General features: G+C 36.4%; 1 protein-coding gene across 1 annotated transcript; it reads left to right on the top strand.

Moving 5' to 3' along the window:
- The first annotated feature begins 919 nt into the window (after positions 1-919).
- Positions 920-23,021, top strand: LOC107715590 (solute carrier organic anion transporter family member 3A1-like). The gene is made up of 5 exons (XM_016521728.1): positions 920-1,562; positions 13,527-13,965; positions 15,115-15,242; positions 17,497-17,616; positions 22,917-23,021. The coding sequence occupies exons 1-5, from the start codon at positions 1,419-1,421 to the stop codon at positions 23,019-23,021; spliced, it is 936 nt and encodes a 311-aa protein (XP_016377214.1). The 5' UTR covers positions 920-1,418.
- The last annotated feature ends 407 nt before the right edge of the window (positions 23,022-23,428 follow it).

Here is a 23,428-nt window from a genome sequence, read left to right as displayed (position 1 = left end):
TCATCAGAAACAAAAAGCTAGTCCGTAAAAACTTCAGCTGTTGAGTTAAGTAAGCAAGCTGTTAAGCATGTTATGTCAGCTTGCAATGAAATAGTCCTAGGTCTGTCTTTATGACAAGTCTTTAAATTCTGTCAGATAATAAACTCATATACTGTATGTTATGAGATTTTGTACTGTATCACCTATATGGTTCCACTGAGCACATACAAAAAAAATGTCCTTGTTTATTTGTTATTTCGTACCAGTAGGCTATTGTGTTATTGTTTTTTTTTCTGTGCAGCACCAAACATTGTGTAAATAAAAACCATTCCTTTAAGAAAACAAGTATCTAATGTAGGACCAATGTTTATTTATTTATATACAAGTGTACACTACCAGTCAAAAGTTTGGAATGATAATAAGATTTTTTTTAATTCTCCACAAAAATATTATGTAGCAAAAAAAATTCTTCATTGATAATAAGAAGAAATGTTTCTTGAGCACCAAATTAGATATTAATTTTGAAGGATTATGTGAAGATCACTGAACATTCGAGTAATGGCTGCTGAAAATTCAGCTTTGCCTTCATAAGAATAGATTAGGCTACATTTGAAAATATATTTCAAAACAGTTATTTTAAACTGTAATAATATGTCACTATAGGCTATTTTTTTTTTTTTTACTGTAGTCTATTTTGATCAAATATACGCAGACTAAGAGCAAGTTATTTATTTTACAAATATTAAATAATCTTTATTATTCCAAACGTTTGAAGGTCGCACAATTTATGATGTAGCCTATTTACGCATTAACACATTACAAAAATCGCTAGTAGGCCTACGTGTTTTGTTTCAAACGAAAATGAGTGCTATGGGCGTCAAAAGCCGGTGTTGTGTTGCGTGAAACGAACCGAATACACCCAAAAAACTACTGACAGAAATTATTTAAAACATGCAATTTACCTGCCATTCATGTGCTTGTATTATGCATACAGTAGTGAGTAAAGCGTTCAGCTTATGATGCCTGCTGCACAGCGCCTCTACCGAGGTACGTGTCGTATACTGTACGCTCACATATATCAGTCATAATGACCGAGGCGGAGAATCAAGCCTGCGGACCAGAGCGATGGTGACGGAGTACGAGCAAACACTAAAACGACGTGAGCTCGGGCAGTCTCAGAGGGAAAGAAAGATGTTTGGAGTAAAACCCAGCGACGTTTTATTCTCCGTTTCCGCGATAGAGTGCACAGGAGTAGAGTTTAGTTCGGCTTCATTCATTGGCGGAGTTTCAATGAAAAGTCTACAACCTGTCACACGGCACAGAGTCTGACTGTAAACAACAGTCAGTGCTACAGATAAATAAAGACACGCTTGATTTAGCGTTTATTCTCCGTTTACAGTAGTTTCTCGCTGCGTTTCTAGGCTGTTGGATTGCTCAGGATGCAGGTGAAAAAGCAGAGGAGCTCCGAGGACCCTCAGAGGGATGATATGAAGAAAAAGCCCTCATGTTTCTCAAATATTAAGATATTTTTAGTGGCGGAATGTGCGCTAGTGTTGGCACAGGGCACAGTGGGCGCATACTTGGTAAGTAAAGCGATGCTTTCCTTTTGTTTTGGATTAGTTTTACACTTCAGGCTTTGGTAATGACTGTCTGTTCTTATTGAACTTGCTGAACTTATTTGGCTCATTTTGGTTTACGCTAATCCGTTTCTTTCATTTTAACCTTCCTGTACTGGAGTGCAACGTAGTGCATGACAAGAAACACGGATGTGACATAGTCTAATAATGATCTTCAATCATTCATTCTATAACATGCCATGCCCTAAGTTCAAAGAAAAAGAAAATAGGCGAAAAGAAGGGAACATCACTGAGTGTTCATGCAATAAAGCAGCTGCCTCAGCAGACATAAGCAGAGTTTATAGTCAGGCTCTGAGAAATAAGTTGCATGGTAAACTGTGAGCCAGTACATGTCCATTACAGATAACCTTACGTGAGTCATTTTAAATCCACATCAATAAAAACACCATTAAGCAACATCACACGAGCAGAAGTAGCCTACTGTTGGAAGTGGATTTTATATCAGCACTGCTGTAATTCTGCAGCGGGCGATTACAAATCTGCTGATATTCAGATTGTGGGTGTGATATTGCTTTTATTCAACAGCTCTATGAAAAGTAGGCTAATTAATGTAGAAAACTTAAATTTCAGACAACTGTTAGTTTGGATATTTCTTCAACACCAACGAAAAGAGTGCAAAAAGAAGCAACAGCATCGAGCTTTGTGACCAAGCAATGCACTTTACGGAGGTAAACCGGTTGGAAAAGTGTTTGAGTGGAACGGAGCGACAGAGATTTCCTCTGCAATCGGTCCGCTCGAAGTCCACTCCTGGTTTTACATTTCTCGCACTAGTTCACTAATAAGAGAGACCCGCTTCAGCGATAGATTAAAAATAAGGATGCAGAATCAAGGACAAGAGCAATATATTTTAGATATCTGAGAGATATTTTTTAAAATATCTCTTTAACATTCAAAGTCTTTATTGTCAAAAAACGCTCCTCATGATGTATATAATTCACAGTACAGTACAGCAGATTATTGCTTTAATATATATATATATATATATATATATATATATAAAGATTAGCCTACATCATGAAAAAATAGGGAATAAGGAAACGTATTTAGAAAAAAATATTAAATAACAGCATTAAAAGATATATTTAAAACAAGTGTTGCTAAATAATGATGGTTGCTGCTAACAGAACCCAGGACGGGAATAACATATTTAGATATTTTTATGATAACCTCTTTTTTTACAGAAAGAGAGCATGTTAAGTCTTTATCTTGTCCTTATTTTGGCAAACATGCAAGACTGTCCAAAAACATTCCTCTTATTTTGAATGTAGACTGTTCACAATACAGCACAGCAGATTATTGGCGTTTTAAAAATCTTACATAAAAAATAATGGTTTTATTAAAAAGCAGTTTTATTAAATAGCATACTTTAGTCCCTGACAAAACAAGTGGTGCTATTCCGCAAAAATAATTATGGATGCAGGGCAAGTTATTTATTTTTCATTGGCTCAAGTTAAAAAATATAGATGTGAATCATTACCCTAAATTTTTTTAATTGGATGAATGAAACATTTTTTTCCAGTGAAGTGTCCAATATCTAAAAGAAAATTCTCACATTGCTTGCTGTCAGTGAGTTGGAAACCGCTCTATAGCATCTTTGATAAGGAAGAGATTTGTCCAGCCATGTCCTCCATACCCTTGGGATGTCTCTGATGTCTGTACACGCTCAGACCATATTTGGAAAGGAAACAATCATTTGCTCTGTGCCAGAAAGCCTCAATACATCATGGGAACAGTCTCAAAGGGGTACACTTTTTGTGGACTGGATTTGTTCCCAGCTTATGGAAATTCTGATGTTTGGAAACCAAATCAACACAACTTTGCCATTAAAAAAAAGTTTGTGGGACTGGAAGATTCAGAGATTGCCCAGATTTATTTTGACAGATAGTTACAGCGTTAAACTAAACTTATCCTCCCTGGGGTTTTTCCATAGACAAACCAGCCATCAAATTGCTTCAAAATATTTCCAAATATGTCTTATTGAAGCAAACATTTGTGTGAAACGGTAGAAGTTTGTATACTCAGAGTGCTTGTTTAACGTCTGGTCATTGACTCATTGGGTTATTTATACACATAGAACATAATATCAATATTCTCACATGATAATGTTTTGATCAATGCCACGTTTATTTGTTTAAGGAAGAGTTTATCAGCACGCAGGTCATGTAGTAACATTTAAGTTAATTTTCCATGTAATTTCCGAATGATTCAATTAGATTATCTCAGAAGCAACTGTAATTGTGTCAACTGTAAAAGAGTCTCCACCTTCAAAGACTGACTCAGTGCCTCGTTTCAGACATCATACTCATTCCTGGGCATTGTGTCAGTTTCCTATGTTTAGCCTCAGCCCTGAGCTTGACTCTGGGCAGTCTGGACTTCCCCCATGTGCTAAGAGAGCCAGTGTCTTTTTTTATTCTCCTTAAAAGCACTCACAACGTATGCACATCTTTGTATAGCTTTCAGTATGCATATATTTAAGTACTCTGACTGTGATGCAAAAACGCTGGGGCAGTGTTTGCAAATGTCCTTTGGCAGATGTGTCACGTGACATATCCAAACAAATATATATGGTTCATCTAACCTCAACTCATTACTTTGTGCCTACTCGGTTTGCTTGTACTTAATGCAGTAGGCAGAAACATGTAGATGGCTGTATACTGTGTATTTATGACCACCATATTGCTCCTGGGAGATTATCTGTTTCAATAAGATAAAAGCCAATAAGTGATATTAAGCAGAGCTTCAGATGCAGCAGTCTCAAAAGGTCAGTTTAAGTGTGATGTCAAATGATGCACTGTAGTCTTTCCATAGTTGATATTCTTCTGTTAGGAACAAAAAAACATTTAAAGGCATGAAATGAAAATTCACCCTTTCCATTTTCTGAATTGCAGTGGATGATTCATCCATGCATGCATTTCATTTTTACTTTTACCAGACCTTACAGTGACAGATTTCTTGCTAGTGACAAGGTGCTGTAGGCAAACCCCCCCGCTTTTCAGACCGATGAGCTTTGTAAAAATCGATGCGTTTCAAAAAGGCGGGGCATAGAGGAGAAACAATAATGTACAGTATGTGGAAAATGTGTTTTTTTTACCTTTAAACCGCATAAACACATTTCATTACACCAAATACACAAAATAATGTTCTTTTTATCAGCATCATGACCCCTTTAACATCGCTCTGGTTCCCTCGACAAAAAAAGAAAAAGAAAAAGGATTTTTCCACTGGCTTTTGGACTATTGCAGAACATAAGCTCTGTGATCAACAAAAGTTTATGATTCTTGCACATTTTGTTCATCATGATAATCTTTACAAATAAACACAATTTCTATGAATCTTGAAGCCTAAATACAATTGGCAGAAGTAAAAAGCTAAACGTAGGCTATAAACGAACTACACCACAGTCGCGTGACTTCAATGTCAATGTTTCATACTATATTTAAAAAATATTTTCCCTAAAATTTTGAATTCAAATAATTTGCAAGAGCATGATAATAAACACAACGAGGCTGTAAAAAGTGAACTATAGGGCGTACATGAGATTACCTGTTTGGTGTGATATTTAATGTTCCTATTTATAAAACGGTTAGTTCCAGTCCTAGATTCTTGGTCAACAGCTACAGTATATTTATGATAAAGCACGGCTATTACCGCTTCACCTAACGGTTCTGTGTATCACTGTGCAACTCCCATAGCAATGTATTACGTATTTCAGCAAAATTAACTTTATTATTTATGTAATGAATTATGAGGGACCCCTACTGGCGACATGTTGTCCTTCACCTTTAATTTTGAGGCCATGCCCTTCCCCCCTCAAAGAAACTCTTCTAGTGTGAGAGATATGTTAATGTGCGCACATGTTTGTGTGTAAAAATATCACAAGGCAGTATTACTGATGCAATATATGTCGTAGAATAAAACATGAAAATATACTGAGCATGTGTTAACCACAGACCTTATTTCACAGACTGAATCAGTGGCTTGTTTGACACATCATACTTATTTCTTTGCATTGTGTCAGTTCCTATGTTTAGCCCCAGCCCTGAGCTTTTTAAGTTGTGGACATGCCCTTCCCCCCTCAAAGAAACTCTTCTAGTGTGAGAGATGTGTTAATGTGTGCACATGTTTGTGTGTAAAAATATCATAAGGCAGTATTACTGATGCAATATATGTCGTAGAATAAAACATGAAAATATACTGAGCATGTGTTAACCACAGACCGTATTTCACAGACTGATTCAGTGGCTTGTTTGACACATCATACTTATTTCTTTGCATTGTGTCAGTTCCTATGTTTAGCTCCAGCCCTGAGCTTTTTAAGTTGTGGAATAAAACATAAATATATCTTTAGCTTCTGTCAACCACTGACCTCATTTCAAGCATTTAACCAAAAACACATTCAAAAAACCTATTGACTTCAGGACGATAGAACTCAAAGTGCTATAATGAAATGCTAGTTTGTTTCCAGGTGTTGGCCTATAAAAATAATTCATCCCTGCAGCTCTCTATTCATCTGTATCCACTTTTGAGTGCAACGGCCACATCTCAAAATCCATCAATAACTGATGCATAGATCCAAGTCCCCATTCTACATTTTTCTTTTTAGATAATCTGTTACACTCAGATATACATCACAATACAGAAGAAAAAAATCTGTTGCTACTGTTGTTTCATTGCGACTTTAAATATGCACTTTTTTATGCTTCCGAAAATGAGTGGATATGATTTTAAAGATATTTTTCAAAAGTGCAAGTAATTACTTTAGGGGTGTTTTTGTGGTTGGTGCAGGATTCAAAATCGTTCTCTGCCTGTCAGCAAACAATGGGCTGATACCGTAAATGAGAGCTTTCATTTATCTTCCCGTCACATTGTCTTTTGAAATGTTATGATGGATGCTGTTAGCAGTTGGAACAGCCAGATATTTCACTGTAATTTATTTATTTTATCCTTTGAAATTATTGTATTGAATATTCAGCTGTCATGTATTAATGTTCTATATTCTTTTAAACAATATTGTTTAAACAAATAGATTGTTTTGACTCTCTCTCTAATACAGTTTACTACTGTAAATTGCTTGAAAGAACATCACTACAGTATAAAACCAATAAAAGAGCTTTGCGCCTCACCCAGAGGAATTAATTTGTGAAAACAGTAAATCACTGTTTTCTATTGGTCCACCCTCTTTTTACAGAAACCATTGAAAGTGCAAGTACTATGGTTGTTCTGTTTCCTGTCATACTGATAAAGCAATGCTGAGTCTCTATCATGTTGGAAATCAGACACAGCTTGCTAGAGGATGCCTGCTAGCGCACATGTTCTAGAAACCATTTCACGCTTGAATGATACAGACTGGTTGTTCTGCACTCAGGAATTTGTCATCATCTATTATGTAAGCTCAACTTGACTCAACAATAACATGATAGCAATGTTTTGTCTCATTGTTCAATAATTCATAGTATTCCTAATAATATGGTTTCATGCTGAGGGATTAGAAGGTGATGGGTGTGACTATCGACAGAGGTTTAGCATTAGTTGACACTGCTGGCATGTTGAATGTGTCTTGGCATTAAGGTGGCAGTCTATGTGCCCCATTACTGTGCCACTGGCACTGATGTATGCAGAGAGATCCAGCTATTCAGTCAACAGGTTTCAGCAGGTTGGCAGAGACTCTGAGGCAGGCAGAAAGTGGAGGCAGATGGGGGATGTGGCCTGTCCCGTCCTTTTGTCATGCTTCCAGAACTAGTAGGCTGGCACATATCTTTGGGCTTGGCAATTGAACAGAGCCAGTGTGAATAGTACACAAGCACACACATAGTCATTCAAGAGGAAAAATTTGCTTGACTAGAATTAAAGTTTTTTTTTTTTTTCTTCACTAATGATTTATACCACCCTGGCTTCTTTAAGCATCAGGTTTAGTTGATGAAAGATGCAAGATGTTCTAAAATCTGTTTCTCACTATTTTGGTGCCCTTATTAGTAAAGATTTGACTGGATTCACCGAACTAAAAATGTACTACAAACCATTTATCAATACAACTTTTAGCTATGTAACTATTATTAAACATTTATTATTGTCAATTTCAAAAACAGTTGTGCTACTTAATATTTATGCAGATATCATGATACACTACCATTTCCAAAGTTTGGGGTATGTGTGTGTGTGTTTTAGCAGAAATTAATACTTTTATTCAGTTAATATGCATTAAATTGATCGAAAGTGACACCAAAAATAGTTAGAATGTTATGAAAGATTCTATTTTTAAATAAATGCTATTGTTTTGACGTTTTTATTCTGAACTTTTTTACATTGATAATAAGAACCATTATTAATAACTGAGCACCAATAATAATTGAGCAGCAAATCAGCATGTAAGAATAATTTCTGAAGGATCATGTGGCATTCAGCTTTGCGTCACAGGAATAAATTACATTTTAAAATATATTTGTCATGGTGACTACTGTGCGGGAGCGAAGGAGAACGATGACAAAGGAGTTTCACAATAACAGTCTTTAAACATCCAAACACGGGGTAACACAGGGCAGACAGGAACACACACGTAACACTTGGTATAGACGTTAACACCGGACAAAGGAATCAGGGAACAGACAACACTTTAAATACAGGGCTTAACGTGGGGTAATTAACGGGACACAGGTGAATCAAATGACTACTCAAAACGAGAGGGAGAAACTGGGTCACGGGGAACACATGGGGAGAAAAACACACAAAAGCAGACTCGGGATCTGAGGCCCTCCCTGGGCTGGACGTGGGGACAGGAGCCCTCTCTGGGCTTAACGTGGGAACAGGAGCCCTCTCTCGACTCTGGTCAGGGGCTAGAGTCATCTCTCGACTCTGGTCAGGGGCTCGAGCCATCAGTTTTCTCCTCCTCATTCTCCTCTTCTGGGCTGAGGTGAAGGAGATAGCTGCTGTCATCCTAGGGCTTGACTGTGGAGCGGTTGGCGGGCCGGACAGAAGAGCGGCCAGCGGGATTGACGGTCCGGCCGGCGTAACAGGTACTCTGGAGGATGGCTTTGTGGCCCGCCGTTAACACTGGACTGAGGACTGGTAGAGACTCGGGTGTTGGAGACGGACGAAGGGAGGAGGCTTTGAGCGCTGAGCGGACAGATGTAAACGCTTGATCCGCCACTTTGGCTCCCTGGTGTATCCCAGCGCACTCGGATGCCCACCTATGGGCTCGGGGAAGGGAGGGAGCGGGCTCTTTGGAATGGTATATGGAGGGTGCTGGTAGATGGTGAGCTGAAGCGCCCACTTGCTTCCAAATGGGAACAGGACGACTATCTTCCACATCAACAAGGAACTCTGAGCCATTTAAATCGAGGATATAATTAATAAAGTCAGCTACGGATCTATAACAATCGTCAGGAGACAGGAATCGAAACAAATTATCATCATCAAGTCCCATTTGGAAGCAGGCATTAACCATGTGATCGCTCCAGCTCACCAGATGTACAACACTCAGGAACTCCTCCACATATCGCTCCAAAGGCCGTCTAGCCTGCTGTATGTTCCAGATTAATTCCTCAGCCCAGTTCATAATTTGCTTGGTCCAGTGTTCTGTCACGGTGATTACTGTGTGGGAGCGAAGGAGAACGAAGACGAAGAAGTAGCTAATCAATGTCTTCAGGATTACTAAGGCTATAGGCAGGTGAGTTTTTTTTTCAGGGTTGGAGCTGAACTCTGCAGGACTGCGGCTCTCTAGGACCGAACTTGCCTACCCCTGGTATAGACGTTAACACCGGACAAAGAAATCAGGGAACAGACAGAACTTTAACGTGGGTAAATTATCAAATGACTACTCAAAACGAGAGGGAGAAAGGGGAGCACATGGGGAGAAAGGGGAGCACATGGGGAGAAAAACACACACAGAAACAGTCCATACTCCTGACAGTATTCAAATAGAAAATATTTATTTAAAATTGAAATTATATTTCACAATATTATACTTGATTTTTGATCAAAGAAATGCAGCCTTGCTGAGTATGAGGCTTCATTAAAAACATTTAAAAATCATAATGTTTTCAAACTTGACTGTGTATACACACACACACATACACTGTTTAGTTATTAATGTGTGTTAAAGCTTAAATCCTGTTTCCATGATTGTCACTTGACATTATGAGCTCTTAAAATTAATGTTGCTAATGTTGGGATAACTCTGGGATTGAAACATGCAAATTATTTTTATAGTAGATTTTAGGTCAGATCTTAAAATAGTTCTGTACTGGCACAATGGAAATGTTGTTGGTAAGATATAGTCTGTTATTATTTAATACATTTTGATGAATTCTCAAATTTAGACCCACATACATTAACACAGACCGTGTATAGTAAAGTCTTCTCTAACCTTTTTGATAGAACAATATTCAAAATGTGAAGAATGATTATGGATTTTGACCAAGTAGCTTTGATGTTAAAATTGTGTCACCATTTATGCATGAACGGTACTATGTTTCTAGCAGTTTATCTAAGTCATATACCAACAGTTTAACAGTAAGTGAGTGAGAAGTGTTTTGCATGTTTCATATTACTAACTGAAACACAAGACACCTTCAAGTCAGGCTTCTAACAAACTGCAAATATGTCACAGACAACCGTTCTGCACACAATAGAGCAGTTTGCCAGACTGTCCCAGGTACTTTCCATTTAAATTGCAAAAGACTAACTACAGGAAATTCAGTTAAAGCAAACTGAATTATCAGACAGTCATGACAACAACATCACTGCTCTGTTTAAAGCTCACAATAAACTCATTACTCACAAAATGCTTTTTAACGGTTTCGGAATATCTTCCTTGCACAGAATTTACAGTACAGACGATATGATAAAAAAATTGTGCCTTTTCACACTGCACAATTATATCAATCTGATAGCACATCAATAGCACATTGAGCTGTGCTATTCAGAAGTTTTTATGACACTAGAATCATCATGATTCACAAAGAGGCCTATAAATAACTCTGGATAGAGTGGTAAAGCCATCATCAAATGCATGCACAGTTGATTCTATCCTTTTTGAATACATGTGTCCATAGACTTGCATTAAAAACTGTATAGAAACTCACAGAGTGAGAGAAAGGCAGAGATTTAAAGAGTAAAAAAAAAAAGTTTTTTTTTTAATAATGACTCCTTCTTTTTACATGACTAATTACTAAGTAAAATAAATATTTATCCATGTAATCATATTGTTGCTTAATGCCACGATTGACCAATCAGAATCAAGTATTCCAGAGAACTGTGTATGTAGCTAATTGAGAGAATCCATGCATTTTATCTTGTTTATCAAATCAAAATGACCCAGTCTGTAGGAATCTGTAGTGCAGCATGGGGAGATTTGCAAAGACCACTACGCAGCATCTGAAAGAGGCCTACTCTAGAGAAATAGGATTATAGTAAAGAGTGTGGCCTCAATAACATGCTCTTTTCACAGCCATGCCATATTTGTGTTGCTCCAGCTCAAAGCTGCTTCATTAAAGTCCCGCAATTGCTCATCAAGGCTGCCTGGTGGCATTTTTTCACTTTCACTAGTTATTTTTGTCATAGGCCTCGATAATGAATGTGTGACAAGTAGCATGTTGATGTTTTCACAGATTGAAAGGATTTGTCAAAATGATTATTTTACTGGGTCATTAGTTCTCTTCTTTGACATGGGTTTATTGTCCTTTTATTACACCCTTGTTAGAATAGATGCGTTTGGTTTGATTGGGGACTTGATTACTTTAATCTGACATGCCCATTTCCATGTTCCATTACTGTATCTCATTTTCTCATATTGGGTTAAATAGTAGTGAAAGTGAAGACAGTTCCTTTATTTGAATCTTTACCATCACGTTACCACTCGCCCTAGTAAAAAAGTAATATATTTAAAATACATTTATTTCTTACTAAATATAGGTAAAATCTACATATCACTCGAGACTTACTGATATAAAAATTATAATTCAACTTTACTTGGAGTACTACTTGTGCACAATGCACATTTCTTAATATTAAACCTAAAATGTATACTTGCTATAGTTCCACTTTACCACAATCAAATATATTTAAGTATTTTTAGTAAATATATTTATGGTCTTTTTAGTGAATATATTTAAGTCTTTAGTTGGAATTCAGCACTACTTCTCCAGCTCACCAGATGTACAACACTCAGGAACTCCTCCACATATCGCTCCAAAGGCCGTCTAGCCTGCTGTATGTTCCAGATTAATTCCTCAGCCCAGTTCATAATTTGCTTGGTCCAGTGTTCTGTCACGGTGATTACTGTGTGGGAGCGAAGGAGAACGAAGACGAAGAAGTTTCACAAATAACTCTCTTTAATCATCCAAACACGGGGTAACACAGGGCAGACACGAACCCACACGTAGCACTTGGTATAGACCAGGGGTAGGCAAGTTCGGTCCTAGAGAGCCGCAGTCCTGCAGAGTTCAGCTCCAACCCTAATCAAACTCAGTGTGAAAGCAAAAGCACTTTATTTGGCCTTCCGGAAGTAGATGCATTTAGGAATCTTTAAGATTACTTACAACAGAACAGCAATGCATTTTATGGATGACCGTTTCGTGAACCTAGGAGAGGAGGTCATTCTGACTTTGCTATGACAATCTGGCGCTTCTGAATCAGCTACTGTTTTGTTATTAGTTTAAGTATTTGCTATTGACTGTTCAAATGCTGAGTTTTGCGCATCGTGTGTGTGTGAGAGAGAGAGACAGGGTCACATCACAGTAGAGTCAGCTGTCTTAACCGCGGCTTGTGTACTGCATCATTACTGTGTCTGTTCCCCTTTCGGGCTTGAACTGATGGTAAAACTAATGACATTATTTACTGTCTTTACATTTATTTTGAAAGATGAAGCTCGCGATTATGGTAAGGGGCGTTACATTTCCGACGAAACATAATGTGTTTTTTGAACATTAAAGCATGTCAACATATTCTGTTACACCAAATACACAAAATAATGATCTTTAAAAAAGCATCATATGACCCCTTTAAATAAAGGTCCACAATCATTTAGGTCTACAATGTTACACAAAATATTAAGCATCACAGCTGTTTTCAACATTGATAATAATAATAATAAATGTTTCTTGAGCTTCATATCAACATATTAGAATGATTTCTGAATATAATGTGACATTGAAGTAATTGTAATAAATTTAGTTAACAAAGCTTTGCCACCACAGGAATAAATTATTTTTTAAAACATATTAAAAAAACTTATTTTAATATTATTTTAAATTGTAATATTATTTCACGAAATTACCATTTTACTGAATTTTTGATCAAATAAATGCAGCCTAAGAGTGAGCAAAAGAGATGTCTTTAAAAAAATGCTTTTGTTAAACATCCTGTTAAACGAAATTACAAAATTAAACAGTTATAATGCCTTAACACTTTACGTCACACTGCCTGAACACCAACCTGTGCTGAATAGAATTGTCGTCCAGTTCAGATACTGTAATATGTGAAATGGTGATATTATACAACTATTTTAAATTAGCATTAGAGTAATTCCATTATGGAAGATTTTAGCATGGTAATAGATATGACAATGATATGACAAAGCAAGTGCAGGAACTTGCTACTGCCAATACATACGCCAATACAATGCTGTGAGTATTTAAGACATACTGCTGCTGCACAAATAGCATATATAATAACCCGTAGAGGATCTATACAGGTGGAGCTGGGGAGGTGGAGGTTTCAGAGAAACTCTGAAAGCGTGCTGCGAACAGCTCTAGTGAACGCTAACCAGCCATTTAAATGTAAAGCAGCAAGCTCATTGGCTGCATATGCAACATGAACCAATCATCTAATGCCAGGTAGTTTAACGCTGTGAATATCATCAATTTGAGTTTCATGACAGAACTTGGCATTTATTCTGCTTTGTTTATCTCTTAGGTGAGCGTGCTGACCACGCTGGAGCGGCGCTTCAATCTTCAGAGCGCTGATGTGGGCGTCATCGCCAGCAGCTTTGAGATTGGCAACCTGGCCCTCATTCTCTTCGTTAGTTATTTTGGTGCTAAAGCCAACCGCCCTCGGTTAATTGGCTGCGGTGGCATTGTCATGGCTTTGGGAGCGCTGCTCTCTGCATTACCAGAATTCCTCGCCAGTCAATACAAGATCACAGACACATGGAGCAAGGATCTGGGGCGAGACGTGTGCTCCAACACCTCTAAAGCTGATGAACCGTGTGGTAATAGAGCCAACACCAACATGATGTACCTGCTTCTGATTGGAGCCCAGGTGCTGCTGGGTATTGGTGCCACACCTGTTCAGCCCCTGGGTGTGTCCTACATAGACGATCATGTGCGGAAGAAAGACTCATCTCTCTATATAGGTAAGTAAGCATACTGTAATTTATGTTTGCTACATGCTTAGTTTACATAGCCACAGGCAGCAATTGTTTCGCATTAGTGAATTGCACCACAATTATTTAAGGAAAAGCATGTATCTCCCCTATGGCTTAGTAAGTAAAAAGTAGATGATTATCAGGGTGATTTATTGTGGTTTCAGGCCTTCCAATGGCAAGCCAAAAACCACTGATGTATTAAAGTGTAACAGCAAATAAGAAGCTTGAGCTGTTATGTGCCAGAAAGCAGCGTGTGCACAAAACCACTGGATCAATAAGAAAAAAAGCATATGCTTGTGTGGAAACGTGTTATGTTTTATATTGTTTGTGACCACAGCTTTCACAATATAATCAGCAGGTGAGCAGTGCTGGGAGGGTTTTAAACATAATTACTTTTATTTTGTATGTGTAGGGAAGAAGGGCATGGAGAAAGAGCGTAAAACATAATAACTCTTCTGTGCGAACAGTAGATAGCAGGTTTGTATATATATATATATATATATATATATATATATATGCACACTACCATTCACTACCGTTTGGAGTCAATAATACTTTTTTAATGAATATTTGTATTCATTAAATTTATCATAAGTGTCAGTGTTACAAAAAGAGTCTATTTAAAATAAATGCATTTATAGTCATCAAAGAATCCTGAAAACATGTTTCATGGTTTTCACAAAAATACTAAGCAGCACAACTCTTGTCAACGCAGATAATAAGAAATGTCATCTGCATATTTTAATGATTTCTGAAGGATCATGTGATACTGAATACTGGATTAATGACAGCTGAAAATTCAGCTTTGCAATCAAAGGAATAAATTAAATTTTAAAATGTTAAAATAAAAAAAGTAATTTTGAATTTTAAAAATATAATTATTAATATTTTAATGTATTTTTGATTGCATAAATGCAGCCTTGGTGGACATAAAATTATTTAAATATTTTCCACAACAAAAAAAACCCTTCAAATGATGCACATTATATTTACACCCATTCCAGGTCAGGACTTGCATTTCCACAGAATTATTCTAAAAGACAGTCTTAGATATGAAGATATGAAGACAGAACATGACTTTAATATTATCTTTAGTATAAAAACATGTGACTATAGTTTACTTGGTTGATTTTGCAGTTGTCAGGGTAACAAGAACAAGACAAATTTCATGTTCACAGAAAACAAGAAACACATCTCATACAGGTACAGGCAGCAATTCTTATCAAAGCACAAATATTTCCAAGTCTCAAAGAAAGTGGGCCATGGTTTGTTTCACATGCATGCATCTCAGTGATGAGGAACAGAAAGATAAGTGTTGAAAAGGAAGTGCCTTCAATCCCTGTTTGAAGCTGTGATGCTTTACCGGTTCCACATCAAACAGGTGTGAAAGTGATAAATCACAGTATATGTGATTGCATTAGATACAAAATATTAGATCAAGTGACATTTCTACTGATTAACATTAAATATGTACTGCTAATAATAATAATAATAATTATAAAGTGTAATTGTGAACAGTATATTTGTAATAATTCAAACTTCATGTGCCTGTGCTGTCTTGCTTTAAATTCCACTTGCTTTGATATTTTGTCATATAATTCATGTATATATATATAATTTGTTTGTTTAAATATTTTTCTTTTCAAATATTTTTAATATATATATATTTTTTTTTTTCATTCTTTCTCTTTTGCAAGTGTACAAAGTATTGATTGTATTTTTCTGTCGGGTTTATTCTCAAGTTGTGCAAGATCCTTTCATTTTCCTGTTCAGCTCAGTTTCTTACCTCAGCTCCTGTTCAAAGTTCTTTTATACATGCAACAGCAACAAACCAGCATTTCAGAAGGCTTTTGGGCAACCGTTGCGCTTGTTTGACACTGAGCAGTAGGAAATGGACACACACTGATTTCAGTGTGCAAGCTCAGAGGGAGATTTGGAGCTGTGCTTCTCTGATAAGCCGCACAACAGAGTTTGAAGGCAAACAAGCAGCGTTTCGTTTGAGAACAATGTTGTATTGTAGTGGAAGCTGCACTCAGCTGATCGTCTAAATCCCCGTGCTACAGGCATGGCATGTGCTGCATGAATGGGCCAGATTGTTCAGACATCACCAAGATTTCTTTTTTTTTTTACGTACTGCTAATATATTCTCAATTTGTAACACAACAACATAGCTTGTGTAATTGTTTTTCCTCTCGTAGAAACTGTTGAGTGCCGTTTGCTGTGTATAAATGTAGGCAAAATGCTTGCTTCAAACGAGTTAAACATTATATGTGTTTGATATCAATAAAAACACATTAATAGGTGGTACAACAAAGAGAAAGCAAATTGAAGCAATGCATTTTGAGCTATCATATTGATGCTTGTGGTTTATGCCACATGTATGGTGGTCTATTGTCATGGTTCATACTATTTTGTCAAGCTATTTTCAGAGTAGTTTTGTCAGCCTTCATTCAGTGTTGGGAGAGCTGTGTACTAGAGCTAATGATTTATTGAATATTTGCTATATATTTGCACTGATTTGCCGGCGATATAAAACTGGACAACATTGTGAATATTGCACTAATTTTAATGCATGCTTTTGGTTAAGTTTCCCAACTTATTTAATTAATAGACTAGTTTCCTTGTCTCATGAATTGGCATGAGAGTGTTAAGATATTTTAATAACATCTCTGATAAACTAATAAAAATTGTAATAAAACAGGTAAATATTAATAAATAGTGAAATATTATTAAAATTTTAAATAAATGTTTTCTATTTTAATAATTTTAATACAATTTATTTTGGTTTTTGCAAATCTAAATTTTCAGCAGAATTTTCTTCAGTGTCATGTCATCTTTCTAATATCATTCTAATATGCTGATTTGGTGCTCAAGAAACTTATTTTTGTGGAATTGATAGACATTTTGTAACATTATAAATGTCCAATGCTATCTCACTGCCTTTTTGTGCGTATTTTATGAGGTGGCTAATTCGTTCGGATTCGTACGACCTCACTCGTACAATTTTGTAAGATTTCTGTGATGGTTAAGTTTAGGGGTGGGGTTAGGAGTGGTCATTTGTACGAATTCCTATGAATTTGCCACCTCGTGAAATACGTACGATTTTTCACAAATTCGTACGTGTTAGCCACCTTGTCAAAAATGATACGATTTGCCGTGAGATTGGGTTGAAATGTTTTCACTGTCACTTTTGATCAATTTAATGCATCCTTGCTGAATTAAAGTATAATTTTCTTAAAAATTGAATAGTAGTTTATATATAATATTGACTATGTAATATATTAATATTTATATATAGTTATTATTTATAAAGTCAATTAGATTTAAACAATATTTATATTTTAGCTCTAATATAAAGCTCCATTCTGAACTGATAAGTGACTAACAGGCAAACCTTATATAGAAAACCATATATAGGCATTTTAATAGCCTCTGTTACCCTTTACCTTTAATGAGCTCGAACAGACCACATAATTGTGTCTTTTATTGGCTGTCAGCATCTTTGAATGTGGCTTCCAGGTCAGCCTGAACCCACCGTCGTTCTTATCTGCACTCCTGCAGCCTGAATGTCACATTGCACTCATGTGTTTCTGCACGCTCAGCACTCACAGTAAAAAGCCTTCATTAGTGGAGCACACGGTGGGATCTTATTAAAAAACGTTCATTAGTAGATTCAGTGCTTTAAAGCAAGAAAGCAGGGAAGAAAATAATCTTCATGGAAGATGTTGCACATGCACACCTTAACTTTCAGTGTCTCTATTATTATCCATCAAGTACTTTGTTTAAATAAGTGCTAGCCCACTTCTGCTGAAATCTGAAAAGAACACTAAATGGAGCTTTTATCCTCAGGAAAGCGGTTTGAGAAATATGCTAATGTCGGATGAGACAATTACCACCTGTTGGCCATGGCAACAGACGACTGACTTACTAAATGGTGATGCAAATTGCTTCAATAAACAACTTATTATGAAAATGCAACAAGATGCATGCATGGCATTGAGGTGTTTTCTAATAATGAACTGGGCCAATTTGTGTCCATAACATGTATATGTGAATGTAAGACAAGCTTTATCAGGGGTTTTTCCTCTGAGGAGGCAAAGGAGGCAGCGCCACTGTATAAAAATAAAACAACACAAATATTCTGAAAAATGGCATATGAAAAGTGTACAAATCACTTGTTTTTTTTCAAGTCACATGAAAGAAGGCAGTGCATCCATTGTGCTATGATTGGCCTATTGAGCTATTCATGCGATAAAACCTGCCTCTCGTTTTCATGCAGTTCCGTATCCGCAAACTGATCTGAATTAATAAATAATAAACTAATTGAAAGTAAATAAAAAAATCACCTACTTAGAGACCACCGCTTTATATCATGTCACATTTAACTTTGAAATGACTTGAAAACATGATCTGTGAAGGTTTTTTTTTTTTACACACACATGAAACCACCATCACAGAAACTCTTTAAGAGAAAAATCCTCGTTCATACCTTTTGGAAACTGACTTTTCAAATAAAAAATAAAAAAGCTTCTTTCTTATGCAATCAATGTTACCACCTGTTGAATTCTGCTTAATCTTTTCAATTCCAAGAAAAAAGAAAGATTAACCATTTTATAACCATTTTATGTTACATTCACAAAAATGTCTTGCAACAGGACTCTTTAGATCCTTTCTATTTATTGTACTTCTATGTTCTGTAATCCTGTCCTTTAATGAACGGGATGTTTCACCAACATAACTTTTATTACTTAATTTTATTATTTATGATGGTGGTTTCATGTGTGTTTCTGCAGTATATGTTTTCTGACGTGTGTTGATCTGATGTGATCAAATGAGACCAGTACATGACAGACATGAGTGCTTTTAGAGCATGCTTCTGGATGATCTCTGTAGGAGACGTAATTACAGAATGAGGCTGGAATGCCAACCAGTCAGCCACGAGGTGGGTCTGAACTGGCCCGGCAGCACATGCATACCGCACAGCCCTATGAAAAACAACTCCCACAGGGGGAGCTTGGCTTTTCCTGCTTCCTTACAGCAAGCCTCCCACAAATCTAACTGCCATGCCAAGTGCTTTTCATCATCAAACGCACAGATTTAAGCTATTAGGTCACTATTAGTCCCACTTCTCATTTAAGCTGTAGAATACATGAAGAGATGGCGTATATGGAGCAGTGCATTAGTAGTCACGTTTAGTAGAAACAATAGGTTAGAGGCCATCTGCAACAACGTTTCTGAAACACTGGTTCAACCAGATTTACACTTCGCAAATGCACCTCTATTTTTTGTAATTGTGACTTTATATCTCACATTTACAAGTTTTGTGTCTTGTATTTTTGAATTTAGACCTCACAATTACAATTATTTCTCATAGTTATGACTTTATATCTCACAATGCCTGTATATCTCTCAGTTGAAACTTTATTTCTCGTAATAAGGGCATTATATTTTGTAATGTGACTATATCTCACAGCTGCAACATCTCAAAATGTCACTTAATATCTCAGATATGACATTATATGTTGCAATTGCAACTTTATTTCTTGTAATTGTGAATTTATATCTCAGTGTGACTATATCTTTTTGTATTATGACTTTATATGTCAAAATGGAATTAATTGCAAGATATAGTCACATTGTGAGATATTAAGTTTCATTTTGAGGTATAAAATCACTATACAAAAAAAATGTTTTAGTTGCAAGATGTCAAGTTACATTGCAAGATATTGAAACTTATATAATTAAATAATAGTTTACATTTATATCTCACCATTACTAACTTTTTTCTAATTATATTTTGCAAAAAGTGACATAATTGTGCCTTTATATTTCACAATGTGACTATTATTGTTTTTGCACTACAACTTTATCTCACAATGTGACTTTATATCTTGTAGTTTCAACTTTATTTATTGTAAATGTGAAAGTATCTCACAATGCTTAATATGCTAAAAACTTAATATCTGACAATTGTGACATTTTTGTATTTGAGACTTTAGTCTTTGCAACTTTACAGATCTTCTTTATGCACCAAGAGCTTGTAACACTTCAAAGAGAAAGGAAAAATTGAAATCGCATCATATGACCCCTTTAATATCTCACATTCTGACTTAATATCTTGCAATTGAAACTCTTATTTCTTACAGTTTTGACTTTATATCTCACCATTACAACTATTTCTTATAGTTTGCATTTTATATCTTACAAAAAGTTACTGTTAGTTGCAACTATTTCTCGTAAATGTGACTATATCTAATAATGTGACTGTAAATTACACAATGTGACTTCACATCCTGCAGTTGTGACATAATATGTATGACACTTCACTTTTAAAGCAGGTAAACAAAGCTTTTGTATGATGATCTTATTTTTAGTGCCTCAACATTTGGGCATTTGACTAAAGCAAACAAACGCAGACTGGGTCAGGACTGAAAATGGACGCTGTTCCCAGAGCTCTTGTAACCTTTTGCAGTCCACTGCTAATTTTGGGTCTTCCCACAGGGGCTTAATTGTAGAAATTCACAGCATGTACATGCAGGGATCAGGTTATTGCCATGACTGTCAGGAACGCTTGACAGTCTGGCTCTCAATGCTTTACAAGCTTTTACAATGGCAGTAACATGATTCCTGCATGTTGACGTATGATTGGATTCATGTAGCCCAAAGACAGTGAGGGGACAGCAGCTGTAGACAGAGCTTATTCAAACACATTAGCCTGCTTGTGTTTGAATATCTGGTTTCTAGTAACTGATAAAAATCAATACATACACAAATTTCCAGACAAATCTGCAATAAAGAACTATGGATTTTGAAACTCTGATTGGTTGATAAGAATCACCAAAATACTGAGGAAAAATTTCTTACATTAGTGTGTGTGAACACAAAACATTTTGCAAAGGAAAACGTCAACAGTAAAAAAAAACTAAAATATGCAGTCAAGTACTGTAGCTAACACAGTGACAGACGTGAAGGCTGTTTGTTTTTGTTTCTGGTTAGGCAGTTCTGGGAAGACTTAACCCAGACCTGCTCTGGGCTTCGTCACACCACCCAGACCAAAGAAGATATGACAGATAAGTGGCTGGTGGAGGCAGGGAAATGAAATTCCCGCTTATTCTGCTGTAAGTTTATATGCAGGACACTGGCAAATGTCTGTAAAATATAACACATAGGCATCATATTCACAATGTGAACATTTATTAGCATAATGCACTTTGTTGTGGCATGTCTAATTTATGTTAAAGTTTTGGGTCTGCTGTTAAACATTTAATGTGTGCATCATATTTAAATTTTTTGCATATAGGTACATTCAGTAATTTTTCCTGATTAAAAAATATTAAATATATATATTTATTATATAGTTTGAAATAGGGCATGTATACAGCAGCATTAGAAATTTAAAACTTTTTTCTCTGCCATTAAAGTCAGCTCAACAAGCAAAAAAAAAATAAAAATGCATAACTGCATCTTAAAGGAATAGTTAAACCAACAATGAACATTTGCTGTGAATTTACTCACCCTCAGGCCATCCAACGATGTAGATGAGTTTGTTTCTTCATCGGAACAGATTTGGAGAAATTTAGCATTACATCACTTGCTCACCAATGAATCCTCTGCAGTAAATGTGTGCCGTCAGAATGAGAGTCCAAACAGCTGATAAAAACATCACCATAGTCCAGAAGTATTCCACACAACAGTCCATCAATTAATATCTTGTAAACCGAAAAGCTGTGTTTATAAGAAACAAATCCATCATTAAGGCATAATGAAATGTTTTAATCATTTTAACTTAATCGTCATAGGCGGAGCGTGTGTAAGGCTGGGGAAGACTTAGCTTTCCCCTGGCCACGGGGACTTGGGGCAAAAATGACACTAAATTGGACAAAAATGCCCCTGCACAAATCAATTAAATCTATTACGTCTGTTGCTAACAAAGTGAATATGAATAGACAGTGTCGATTGCGACGTTAAATTAAAATCTGCTCATGTTGCACCGTATTTCATTTTAGGCGTTTTTACAGTGTTGCGCATTTTAACCAATCACACACAATTCTGTTGAGCTTAGGAATGCAATGGCCGATCAGAAGCGTTCAGATGAGTCATCGTTCAAACTCATCAGTTTTGTTGAGTGCGCGCGCGTTCGCTGACTGAATTCCGGACTCTTGCGAATTCTCTCATCATAAACAACAAAGCGCAGATGTGCTTACAATGTAAGTAAGAGATTCATTTCACAGTGTATACAGCTTCAGTGATTATAACGATAGTTTTGTTTTTTTGAGAGTGCTTAAACTCGCTATAGATCAATGTTAGTGATAATGTCACTTTCTATATATAATTTATTCGCTGTTTGATTTATTCGCTGTCGCTTGTAAACGGTGCTTGATCTGGGCATATTTCTCTCCTGAATAAGATATTATGGATAGAGGACTTGTATTTTAGCCAGAAGCAGTGTTTTGAAGTTAAGAAGGTCTTTATGGATTTGTTCATTACAAACATACAGCTTTTCGCTTCTCAAGACATTAACTGATGGATGGAGTCGTGTGGATTACTTGTGGATTTTTGTGTTGTTTTTATCAGCTGTTTGGACTCTCATTCTGACGGCACCCATTCACTGCAGAGGATCCACTGGTGAGCAAGTGATGTATTGCTAAATTTCTCCAAATCTGTTTTGATGAACAAACAAACTCATCTACATCTTGACTGGCCTGAGGGTGAATACATTTTCGGCATCTTTTCATTTCTTAGGTGAACTGTTCCTTTAATTTGAAACCTCTGTCTCTGTCTGTCAATACTGTTGTCCACAGGTCTTTAAAAGTTCATATGTTTCTCTCTGAAGTTATCAAAGATACTTATGATATTGATTAACGATACTGGCAAATGCAATAAAATGCAATCTTTTGAACATTGAACTTTATTCTGCTATGTTGGTGTTTATCTGAAAGATGATGATTAGAGATCTCAGAAGCATCCCTAAGAGACACGTCAGCATGGCTGCTGCAGTGTTCAACTTCACCCCCTGCCATCAGCCACGCATGCTCACAAGCTGAAACACTGCACATGTAATGTCATCTTGAAGGATTAGATTCTAAATGGGTTTTTCCATCTCGCCGATAAGCTTCGTGCCAAGACCGCGCCTTACTAACTCCTGTTTGTTTAATTTGAGAACAATGAACGTTGTCATCTCTTGCTCTGCGGGGGTGAGAGAACAGACTCCAGCAGTCCTCTCTCCCAGACAAACCCATTCTTTTCAGTCTCCTGTCAACTCCTGCATTATTTTGCAAGATAAATGTAACCAACCCTCTCTTTAAGTTAGTCTCAAGTGCTTTAGCACATACTTTTTCAGAATAATTAGCAGTAGCACATAGTCAGGGGTGTCGTGCACCTATTTTTTGGAGGTAAGCCATAGTTCACTTACGTAAGACATGACCAAATAATTTTTTGTGGTTATTGTACA

This window comes from Sinocyclocheilus rhinocerous, unplaced genomic scaffold (genome assembly GCF_001515625.1).
Source record: "Sinocyclocheilus rhinocerous isolate Xijiao unplaced genomic scaffold, SAMN03320098_v1.1 scaffold1110, whole genome shotgun sequence".
Taxonomy (NCBI): Eukaryota; Metazoa; Chordata; class Actinopteri; order Cypriniformes; family Cyprinidae; genus Sinocyclocheilus; species Sinocyclocheilus rhinocerous.
This window is presented reverse-complemented; position numbering and strand designations above follow the sequence as displayed.

Bases quoted from the DNA above. Each gene is read 5' to 3' on its own strand.
- LOC107715590 (XM_016521728.1), top strand. From the start codon at position 1,419: ATGCAGGTGAAAAAGCAGAGGAGCTCCGAGGACCCTCAGAGGGATGAT. The intron at 13,966-15,114 runs GTAAGTAAGCAT...TTGATTTTGCAG, and splicing joins AGACTCATCTCTCTATATAG to TTGTCAGGGTAACAAGAACA. The intron at 17,617-22,916 runs GTGGGATCTTAT...TTTATCTGAAAG, and splicing joins CTTCATTAGTGGAGCACACG to ATGATGATTAGAGATCTCAG.